Raw genomic sequence first — 12,149 nt, forward strand, 5'->3', positions numbered from 1 at the left:
AGAAGCAGAGTACTGGTGGTGCACTTACATCGCCCACAGCATCCAACACCAGGGATCCAGGACGTCTTCAGAGGGGGCAGCAATGCAAGAAACTAGTGAGTAACTGCAGCACTGCCCCCTATGATGTGCTGTTCCACGAGAGGCAATGGAGGCTGCTGGGAGTGAGTGCAGCTCCAGCCTCCTATTACTCCACTCAAGCGAAACGTCACAAGAAGTACAGTAAAAATAACACATGTATGGATTAGATAGATGGGGAGAAGTGTTGGGTATTGTGTAATAAAGCAAATTACAATAGTAGTTAGGGTGTAAAGATAGATTGTTAAAAAAATACATGTTAGGTTCCGAATAATCTCTTTAAATTACCTAATACAATCAGGTTATTGGTATGAAGCACTAGAATATTCCACATTAGCATGACATTGACTTTAATAGCTCATGCAGAACAGAAAACTTCTATTTATAACAGATCACATCCTTAAAATCTGAGGTTAGAATCGTTCCCATGGCTGGACATGTCAAACACACTGCGGTTCTCACGTCGTTGACAGACAATTAGTGGTTCTCAAAGACATGGTCGGAGTGGTGGGATGAGTGCACATGTTGGAAGATGCCATTTTTATGTGTCAGCCATCATTGAACACCACTTATCAGTCTACACACGTTTCAGGTCAGATCATTAACATTTCCTTTTCATATAACTTTTTACCAAATATAATGTAGACTAAATAATCTGCACGAAAGGATGTGACCTCAGATGCCTCCATACATTCCCAGCACACATTCTATGGGTATTATGTCAGACATGAAGCATTGGTCTATACAATTACACATTCTCTACATGCTGTGGCCCAGATCCATCATTTGCATTTTTTTAAGTTACTTTTCTTTTCTGTCTTTGTGGTATTTGTTGCTATTTTGTACTCCAAGGGTCTTCAGAATGGCGTACAGAACAGTAATACATTTAATACATTTGTGTCAAATTTTGCGACTTTTTGAAAAGTCTTGACTGATGAATCAACCAAAACATCTAGAAACCCTCAATTCTGCCCACAATGGTGAATATAAGAAGAACCAGGTGAAAGCAGATAAAATAGACATTTAAAAGGGTGCAAATTAAAAGAACAATTAAGTGTAAATGAAAATCAGGCAAAACCTCCAAAAACTAGATAGAAAACAGGCACAACTCGAGTTGATTCATGCTGCCTAACCCACATACAACACGAATCAGAGCCGGGCTGCACGATTGCACCCAGGTCTAATTTTCTCTGAAATGCTCCTGTTTTTCAGTAAAAATATGGCTAGAAGTGCTATTTTCCTGGAGAAGAAAAAAAAACATTTCCTCCTCCAAGATGGCACCACCCACACCTGCGCAGTAGCAGCTCTCGGCTATCTCTAAGGGCAGGCACCTGCCAGCAGAAGGGTTTATTTTATTTTTTTCTACAGTATGTACATATATTCATTATGCAAACTAGGGGCCGGTCAGTGAGGGAACACTGACCTGTGAATACCTAATCTGAGCACAACAGGCCGCCCTGGAGCACAAGCATATCATTAACTCAAAACCGATAATAAAGATTAAACAACAACCACAAGACGGATTTCATCGCCCAAGGTATCATTGTAATCAGTATAACGGTGCCGACCTGACAGTGTCTGTATGTTACTGTGCACAATCCTGCTGACAGGTTCCCTTTAAGAAAGAGAAGCAACCTTTTATTACCTCCAGATTGAATAGCCTGCTCTATTCTAACAGTCTTGGAAGTCTCAGGACCCAGACCCCCCACCAATCTAAAAGTAATTTAATGGACTAGAAAATGTTGAATCTGGGCCATAATGTCTTGTTTTGTGAGTCTGCAGCCCTGCAGTACCGTCCGATGTGTGAAGCTGTGACTGTAGGATATCCTCTTAAATTAATCCAAACTTACGCAACCCTCAGTTGAAATATTTCAAGAAGGGTTTTGAGACCCTGCATACATTTCGATTTGAAGGAGAATTATTGAAAATAGTTACAAAATGAAAAGCAATTTGATAACTTTTCGCTATACAATACCTATTTACACTGGGGGGACAAGCCCTTAAATTCTGATGCCATCAGTATTGGACGATACACCGTATGATTTACCTTTCAGTATTTCAATATCATAGAATGCGGCAGCAAATCTGGTTGAGCGGTGGGGCCCAGACCTGGTGTCAGAGCTGATGTAAGACTTGAGCTTTGACCGACATCTCCATAACTTCAGCTCTCTGGGATGGGTGATACGTAGAAGCTCTTCAAGGTTTGCAGCAGATCTGATCCTTTGTTCTAACTCACTCTGCGTCACTCCCTATAAAGGAAAAACAGTAGCAGCGGTGAATTATATTTTCTGAAAGTAGTAGCGGTCCATACATATTATTCAGTAAGGTGTAATGCTGGCATTTATTTATTTATTTTTCTCACTTATATAGCTCCATTAATTCCACAGCAATACAGAGACATCATAATCACTGTCCCCATTGGGGCTCACAATCTCGATTTCCTATCAGTATGTCTTTGGAGTGTGGGAGGAAACCCACGCAAACACGGGGAGAAGATACAAACTCCTTGCAGATGTTGTCCTTGGTGGGATTTGGTCCAGGACCCCATTGCTGCAAAGCTGCGGTGCTAACCACTGAGCCACCATGGTGCCCTACTGTCACAGTGAGTAACAACATTCCTATAACACAAGAAATGTAAGTTACATGTTATTTAACAGCAAATTCTTTCCATATACCCCTTTTTTTAAGCAGATTTCCAGGAACACATTCCAAAATAAACAGGGCATCTGGTCCACTTTAAAATTCTATGGCGTCTGATGCTCTCCTAGTAATAATGTGCGGCATACTGATATACAGTCTTACACAATAGTCTTCTAGAAATAGTCTCCAAGAGAAGGCAAGACAGTCGACACATGTATATAATATGCTATACAGCCATTGTATTGTCTACCCGTGAAAAGAGGGAAAATCAACATGTATTAAAGGGGTTGTGTGACAAAGACTAAAAAATTTGAGCATATGGAGATTACAGCCATTGTTATCTGCGTCATTACAACATGGATAAATAAAGGAGAGAACAGAGAAGTCATACAATATACTCTAGAAAAGGGGTGCACAACCTGCGGCCTGGGGGTCACATTTAGCCCGCAATGCCATTCCAAGTGGCCCTCAACCATATGGATAGAAAAAGGCTTGTCTCACAGATTAACTCTATGTGAGTAGCCACACTCAGAGGAGTAGTGACAGCAGCTGAAGAGCAGGGACTGGCAAGTAGTAATGGAGCCCTGTGTAACCAGCTCTGGAGGCCTCATACTTTAGGAGAATGGGGTCTCTTAACCCATTTGGCATTCCAGAAAGTAGTATGTGAAGTAGTATATGAATTAGACAGGTGGTTGTAGCTGTACTCGCTCCACTGTAGTTTATGGAAAACCTGTGCAGCGCCCCAGAGTCCTGGTTGCTGCAGTAGTATTGTTCCTCCACCAGGGGGAGTGATGTGACGTCTGGAGGCAATAAAGGAGATCTCCTGTCCAGGTATCACAGACACCCCACACACTTCACACTCCAGTCCACCAGGGGGAGCAAAGGTTCTATCCATTAGGCCACTCCTCACAGTTGGGCAAAACTGGTGGGTTGGTTAGCAAGTAGGGAGAAGCTAGCTGGATTCCATCCAGTGAGCATCAGACAGAAGCTGACTGGGCTTCGCACCGACAGTCACTTCCAGACGGAGTTTGGCAGAAGCTGGCTGGAGTGGGTTCCAGCCAGATCCAGACTACGGTCTGTGGAAGACGAGGGCCCACGGAGCTGCGCCTGCCCCACGTGCGGAAGCATCCAAAGAGAGAGACATTGGAAGGAAGTGTGTTGCAGTGAGTGAGAGACGAAGGTGGAGCGCCCCCAGACGCAGGGCCACGGGGTATTCGGTCCCGGGCCTCTCGGTCTCAGTTCTGGGGTTGTCACGGTGGCTAGACCCGGTCCGTGACCCTGCTAAGGGGCGTCCAATGAAAGTTGTAAGTGGTGGTGCGTGGTGCAAGTCGCGGTGAATTACGAGGACACAGGGTTGCAGTCTCTTTACCTCTTTACTGAAGGCTTCAAGGTCCTCAATCCAGAGTACGGTCAACAGGGCTGCAAGAGACCGGCCGGTCCGATGACACCTCCAGAGTTCCCTTTGCAGGTGGAAATCTGTGCCTACCTTCTAGCGCCTGTGTGTTGTAGTACTTCCCTGCTGAGCACCACGGGATAGTCCTCACAACTGCTGTGTCTGTTTCTGATGTTATTTCCCGCAACTTATGTCTGTTCTGATCTTCTTCTCCGTCCCCCAGATGATATGGATAGGACGCACCCGTATGACGGGAAGGCATGGAGTTCTTCCGGGACCCTAGCGTCGCCCCTCTCCCACAGTTGCCCCCTATGTCTTCTTAGATGATTTTGGTGAGACAGCCAACCTAAAATCAACTGTCCTGCCTCTGTTTGAAGTATTGCTTGGAGCCTAATACTTCCTCGGCGTTCTTGCCACCGGCTACGCGCCTCAGTAGGATGTTGCCTCGGTCTTACAGCATGACTCCTACTGGTGTTATCTCTTTTTTGCTTTGATCTCGTTTCTCACTCTCCACAATAAACCTCGCTTCTTGTCCTTTCTTGAGATACCGCCGCGATGTAGTGCAGGCGCGGTTCCTTAACGTTCTTTCCTGTTCGCTAGGCCTCTGTCAGGATCCCACCCCTGACAGTGACCCCCCTGAATCTTCCCCTGCAACACCCTCTGCCACAGGGTGTTGCTTGGTTCCAACCCAGTCAGCTTTCTGTCTAACTCTATCTAACCCCCAGTTTTACCAGATTGTGAGGAGTGGCCTAATACATAGCGCCCTTAGCTCCCCCTGGAGGCCAGACTATGAAGTGTATTGGTGTCTGTGATACCTGGTCAGGTGAACTCCTTCAGTGCCATCAGACGTACCATCACTCCCCTTAGCGGCGGAGCATCAGTACTGCAACGACCAGGACTCTGGGGCGCTGCACTCCCCCCCGGTTAAATCCAGTACTCCTGGACTGGGAAGAAGAAAACAATACATGTCAGCAAAAGACATACAAATTTTGAATTGCAATAAACAAGTAATAGGTGAAAATAACAGTGTTTCCCTTTATGGGAGGTGAGGATTCTTGAACATTACAAACATGGTTTATTATTTTTAAATAACAGTCTATAAATAACTTCTATTACCCAGCCGGGTATTCTACGAAGTGCAAATTCTGAACAATAATTTAACTTTGCCTCTAAGGATGTGTAAGCTGAATCCACTAAAGGCCTATGATAAAACTTCTAAAATATAAATTAACTTTTTCTTCATTTTTCCTTTTAAGTGCAATATTTCCTTCTTATTCTATGATTTGTCTTATGCAGGACCGCCTGTCTATCTGCCCAGGCCTACTGCCTCTTTCTTAGTACAGGATCACCGAGCCATCTCTTTATGGCTCCTAAGAAGACTCAACCACTAACCCCTACGGGTTCACTTTCCTGTCCTCATTCTCTAGCACATTATTAAACATTTCCTATAATTAACTAACTAGCTACATTTAACTTTTCTATGAAAAATATTACTTCTATTTACTCTTCTTTAAGGCACGTTATATATTGAATACAACTGGTGAACATTCCCTTTTAGAGGGAATCAAGTCTCTTTGAGGTAGTGCAACTACTCATGTTGCAAGTCCGTGTAGGTAGGAACTCCCATGCTGTTCCCAGGAACAGTTTCTTCGCAAAGAGTTCTCTTTGTTGTAAAACCAGTAGAGGGCACCCTTAAGAGGGTGCCAACTATTTACAAAACAGTTTGTGAATCATTCACCGTCCATGATTCGGTAGTCTTTAAAACAGTGCTGAACCAATCAAAAAGGCAAAATAGGGATCCCGGGTCAACTAAGGGATCCCTTAAAGAGATAACCCTGGTCGGGTTATAGCAGCAGAAAAACACAAAAAGACGAACAGTTAACTATATACATTCTCGTGGTTCCGAGGTTTATCCTCACAGAAGGTTACACTGCATCAATAGGTGACGGACACTCGCCGGCCGGGAAGGCTGGGGTCCTCTGTCCTCAGTGGATGCAGAATCAGTATGATTAGTTGGTCTCCTGTTGTGAATTCTGTTTTTGGGCTCCCTCTGGTGGTTACTGGTGGTACTGGCTGACTTTTGTCTTGCACCTGTTCCCATCAGGAAACTGGGAGTTTCCTATTTAGTCTGGCTTCTCAGTCATTCTAGTGCCGGCAATCAATGTTACCAGAGCACCTCTGTTGCTTGCTACCTGCTCCAAGTCTGCAATTCAGCTAAGTTGGATCTTTGGCATTTTTTGTGTTTGTTTGTCCAGCATGCATTTATATTTCTCTTGCTGCTGGAAGCTCTAGTGATCTGGAATTACTACTCCGGTGTCATGAGTTGATAACGGAGTTAAAGTAATTTCAGGATGGCTGTTTAGGGTTTTGAGGTGACCGCGAAGTCCTCTTTTGTATTTTCTGCTATCTAGTCAGAGGGCCTCTCTTTGCTGAATCTATATTCATACTGCGTACGTGTTTTCCTCTTACCTAACCGTTATTATATGTGGGGGGCTACTATCACTTTTGGGGTTTCCCTGGAGGCAAGCCAGGTCTGTGTATTCCTCTACTAGGGGGTAACTAGATCTCCGGCTGGTGCGAGGTGTCTAGGGATAATCGTAGGCACACCCCCTGGCTACTATTAGTTGCGTGTTAGGCTCAGCGTCGCGGTCATCTGAGATTCCATCATTCCTAGAGCTAGTCCGTTTTTGCCTGAGTCCCTGCCATTGGGAACCATGACAGTATTGCCGGCCGCAAATGTATTAAAGGTATTGGCTGAAGAAAGAGAAAAAAGAAGAAGTTTCTGACACTTTTTTTTTTTTTTTTTACTCAGAAGTTCTGTCTAGCCATAATTGCAATCTGCTGCTTTTTTCTCTCCTCTTAACCCCTGAATGGCTCAGATCTCAGCTGTTGAGAAATGGATATCCAGAGTTTAGCTACAGGCCTGAGTGCTCTTGCTTCTAAGGTTCAAAATATCCAAGACTATGTTATACATGCTCCTATGTCAGAACCCAAGATTCCTATACCTGAGTTCTTTTCTGGAGATAGATCTCGTTTTTTGAATTTTAAGCACAATTGTAAATTGTATCTTTCTCTGAGATCTCGCTCCGCTGGAGACTCCGCTCAGCAGGTTAAAATTGTGATTTCCTTGTTGCGGGGCGACCCCCAGAATTGGGCATTTGCATTGGCACCAGGGGATCCTGCGCTGCTCAATGTGGATGCGTTTTTTCTGGCACTGGGGTTGCTCTATGAGGAACCTAATTTGGAGATTCAGGCTGAAAAGGCCTTGATAGCCCTCTCTCAAGGGCATGATGAAGCTGAAATATATTGTCAAAAATTTCGAAAATGGTCTGTGCTTACTCAGTGGAATGAGTGCGCCCTGGCGGCGAATTTCAGAGAAGGTCTCTCTGACGCCGTTAAAGATGTCATGGTGGGGTTTCCTACGCCCACAGGTCTGAATGAATCCATGACTATGGCTATTCAGATTGATCGGCGTTTACGGGAGCGCAAACCTGTGCACCATTTGGTGGTGTCTTCTGAGCAGACACCGGAGATTATGCAATGTGATAGAATTCTGTCCAGAAGTGAACGGCAGAATTATAGGCGTAAAAATGGGTTGTGCTTCTACTGTGGTGATTCTGCTCATGTTATATCAGCATGCTCTAAACGCACAAAAAAGGTTGATAAGTCTTTTGCAATTGGCACTTTACAGTCTAAAGGTACTGTCACATTAAGCGACGCTGCAGCGATAGCGACAACGATGCCGATCGCTGCAGCGTCGCTGTTTGGTCGCTGGAGAGCTGTCACACAGACCGCTCTCCAGCGACCAACGATGCCGAGGTCCCCGGGTAACCAGGGTAAGCATCGGGTTGCTAAGCGCAGGGCCGTGCTTAGTAACCCGATGTTTACCCTGGTTACCAGCGTAAAAGTTAAAAAAACAAACAGCACATACTCACCAGCGCGTCCCCCAGCCTCTGCTTCCTGACACTGACTGAGCTCCGGCCCTAACAGCACAGCGGTGACGTCACCGCTGTGCTTTCACTTTCAGTTTAGGGCCGGCGCTCAGTCAGTGTCAGGAAGCAGAGGCTGGGGGACGCGCTGGTGAGTATGTGCTGTTTGTTTTTTTAACTTTTACGCTGGTAACCAGGGTAAACATCGGGTTACTAAGCGCGGCCCTGCGCTTAGTAACCCGATGTTTACCCTGGTTACCAGTGTAAAATATCGCTGGTATCCTTGCTTTTGCTGTCAAACACGGCGATACACGGCGACCTAGCGACCAAATAAAGTGCAGACTTTCTAGCAGCGACCAGCAATTTCACAGCGGGATCCAGATCGCTGCTGCGTGTCAAATACAGCGATATCGCTATCCAGGTCGCTGCAACGTCACGGATCGCTGGCGATATCGCCTAGTGTGACGGTACCTTTAGTTTATTTTGTCTGTAACTTTGATCTGTTCATTATCATCTATTACTGTGGATGCCTATGTGGATTCTGGCGCTTCCTTGAGTCTTATGGATTTGTCCTTTGCCAGACGCTGTGGGTTTAGCCTAGAGCCTTTGGAAGTTCCTATCCCTCTGAAGGGTATCGACTCCACACCATTGGCTAGGAATAAACCACAATACTGGACACAAGTGACTATGTGTATGACTCCTGACCATCAGGAGGTGATTCGCTTCCTTGTGTTGCATAACTTGCATGATGTCTTAGTGCTTGGATTGCCATGGTTGAAAACTCATAATCCAGTCCTTGACTGGAAAACAATGTCTGTGTTAAGCTGGGGATGTCAGGGGGCTCATGGGGAAGTACCTTTGGTTTCCATTGCTTCATCTACTCCCTCTGAAATTCCGGCATTTTTGTCTGACTATTGTGATGTTTTTGAGGAGCCCAAACTTAGTTCTCTCCCCCCTCACAGGGATTGTGATTGTGCTATAGACTTGATTCCGGGCAGCAAGTTTCCCAAGGGTCGTTTGTTTAATCTGTCTGTGCCTGAGCATGCTGCTATGCGGGAGTATATTAAGGAGTCCTTGGAAAAGGGACATATCCGTCCATCCTCATCCCCTTTAGGAGCAGGTTCTTTTTTCGTGGGTAAAAAAGATGGCTCCCTGAGGCCCTGTATTGATTATCGCCTGTTGAATAAGATTACAGTCAAATACCAGTATCCTTTGCCACTATTGACTGATTTATTTGCTCGTATTAAAGGGGCAAAGTGGTTCTCTAAGATTGATCTTCGGGGTGCGTATAATTTGGTGCGGATTAAGCAGGGAGATGAGTGGAAAACTGCATTTAATACGCCCGAGGGCCATTTTGAGTATTTGGTAATGCCTTTTGGTCTTTCTAATGCTCCTTCAGTCTTTCAGTCCTTTATGCACGATATTTTCCGTAAATACCTGGATAAATTTATGATTGTGTATTTGGATGATATTTTGATTTTTTCGGATGACTGGGAGTCGCATGTTCAACAGGTTAGGAAGGTTTTTCAGGTTTTGCGGGCCAATTCTTGTGTTTGTAAAGGGTTCAAAGTGTATTTTTGGGGTTCAGAAGATCTCCTTTTTGGGGTATATTTTTTCCCCTTCTTCTGTTGAGATGAATCCTGTCAAGGTTCGGGCTATTTGTGATTGGACGCAGCCTACTTCCCTGAAGAGTCTTCAGAAGTTCTTGGGCTTTGCTAATTTCTATCGTCGATTTATAACTGGGTTTTCAAGTGTTGCTAAACCTCTGACTGATTTGACTAAGAAGGGTGCTGATGTTGCCAATTGGTCCTCTGCGGCTGTGGAGGCCTTTCGGGAGCTTAAGCGCCGCTTTTCTTCCGCCCCTGTGTTGCGCCAGCCTGATGTTTCGCTCCCTTTTCAGGTCGAGGTTGATGCTTCCGAGATTGGAGCGGGGGCGGTTTTGTCGCAGAGAAGTCCTGATTGCTCAGTGATGAGACCATGTGCATTCTTCTCTCGAAAGTTTTCGCCCGCCGAGCGAAATTATGATGTCGATAATCGGGAGCTCTTGGCTATGAAGTGGGCATTTGAGGAGTGGCGTCATTGGCTTGAGGGTGCTAGACATCAGGTGGTGGTCTTGACTGATCACAAGAATCTGATTTACCTTGAGTCTGCCAGGCGTCTGAATCCTAGACAGGCGCGCTGGTCGTTGTTTTTCTCCCAGTTTAATTTTGTGGTTTCATACTTGCCGGGTTCAAAAAATGTGAAGGCAGATGCCCTTTCTAGGAGTTTTGAGCCTGACTCCTCTGGTGATTCTGAGCCTACGGGTATCCTTAAGGATGGGGTGATTTTGTCTGCTGTCTCCCCAGACTTGCGACGTGCTTTGCAGGAGTTTCAGACTGATAGGCCTGATCGTTGTCCGCCTGGGAGACTGTTTGTTCCAGATGAATGGACCAGTAGAGTCATCTCGGAGGTTCATTCTTCTGTGTTGGCAGGTCACCCTGGAATTTTTGGTACCAGAGATTTGGTGGTCAGGTCCTTCTGGTGGCCTTCCCTGTCTCGGGATGTGCGTGCCTTTGTACAGTCTTAGACCAATTAAGTATAGAGGGCACCATCAACAATAGTGTCCAAAGTGCTCCACCTGCTGCATGTCAAAATACAAACTATACAAAAAGGAAGAAAAAAGAGACATGCACTGAAGCAGGGATCACCAAGACAATATACAATATATTTAATTATTAATTTTATTTAATGTCTTTAAACCACACTACTCAAATTTTTAAAAACATCTAAAAACAAGTATAGAGAAATACACCCAAGAAAAAAGGGGCAATACACAAAGATGAAACAGTTGCAAATGGAAGAAGGCACTCCCCCATCAAATACCCTCAAGACAATATATAGTATCCAATAAACATCAATAAACCATATGAACCTCCAAAAAGCCTTTAAAATATGGATTGGTACCCAATGTAGAAATAACTAATATAGTACAAAGTGCAGTTATAGTGCTAATATCTTAGGCATCAAAAACGCATGTAATTACATAATCCCATAAGCACAAATAACAGTATGGTACAGAGCCCAAATAGATGTCCTAATATATACACAGCATGATTGAGCAAAACCACCCAGATGGTTAGTCAAAGGGAGAGGTACATTTACCCAAACTATAGTTTCCTAGAAGGCCAGCTCACACACTGCATAAGGCTAGAGGATTCAAAGTAAAAAGAGGGAGAGTGGGGAGGTCAGCTCCAAAATAGCCCACCCGACGCGTATCGTCACCTAAGTGACTTCATCAGGGGCCTTTGTACAGTCTTGTGATGTTTGTGCTCGGGCCAAGCCTTGCTGTTCTCGGGCTAGTGGATTGTTGTTGTCCTTGCCTATTCCGAAGAGGCCGTGGACGCACATCTCTATGGACTTTATCTCGGACCTCCCGGTTTCTCAGAAAATGTCCGTCATTTGGGTGGTGTGTGACCGTTTTTCTAAGATGGTTCATTTGGTACCCTTGCCCAAATTGCCTTCTTCATCTGAGTTGGTTCCTTTATTTTTTCAGAATGTGGTTCGTTTACATGGTATCCCGGAAAACATCGTTTCTGACAGGGGGTCTCAATTTGTGTCTAGGTTCTGGCGAGCGTTCTGTGCCAGGATGGGCATTGATTTGTCTTTTCCATCTGCATTCCATCCTCAGACTAATGGCCAGACGGAGCGAACTAATTAGACCTTGGAGACTTATTTGAGGTGTTTTGTGTCTGCTGATCAGGATGATTGGGTCGCCTTTTTGCCGTTGGCAGAGTTTGCCCTCAATAATCGGGCCAGTTCTGCCACTCTGGTTTCTCCTTTCTTTTGCAATTCAGGGTTTCACCCTCGTTTTTCATCTGGCCAGGTGGAATCTTCGGATTGCCCTGGAGTGGACACGGTGGTGGATAGACTGCACCGGATTTGGAGTCATGTGGTGGACAATTTGAAGTTGTCTCAGGAGAAGACTCAGCAGTTTGCTAATCGTCATCGTCGTGTGGGTCATCATCTCCGCGTTGGGGACTTGGTGTGGTTATCTTCTCGTTTTGTCCCTATGAAGGTCTCTTCTCCTAAGTTTAAACCTCGGTTCATAGGTCCTTATAAGATTTTGGAGATTC

At 45.1% G+C, this 12,149-nt stretch overlaps 1 protein-coding gene across 1 annotated transcript in view; it reads right to left on the reverse strand.

The window, feature by feature from the left end:
* The window catches only part of VEGFD (vascular endothelial growth factor D), a 119,901-nt gene that overhangs the window by 71,405 nt on the left and 36,347 nt on the right, over positions 1-12,149 (reverse strand). Inside the window, exon 2 of the mRNA XM_077294179.1 lies at positions 2,123-2,324. Within this exon, the coding sequence (XP_077150294.1) occupies positions 2,123-2,324 (202 nt within the window). The remainder of the gene's footprint in view (positions 1-2,122; positions 2,325-12,149) is intronic.

This window comes from Ranitomeya variabilis, chromosome 3 (genome assembly GCF_051348905.1).
Source record: "Ranitomeya variabilis isolate aRanVar5 chromosome 3, aRanVar5.hap1, whole genome shotgun sequence".
Classification (NCBI taxonomy): domain Eukaryota; kingdom Metazoa; phylum Chordata; class Amphibia; order Anura; family Dendrobatidae; genus Ranitomeya; species Ranitomeya variabilis.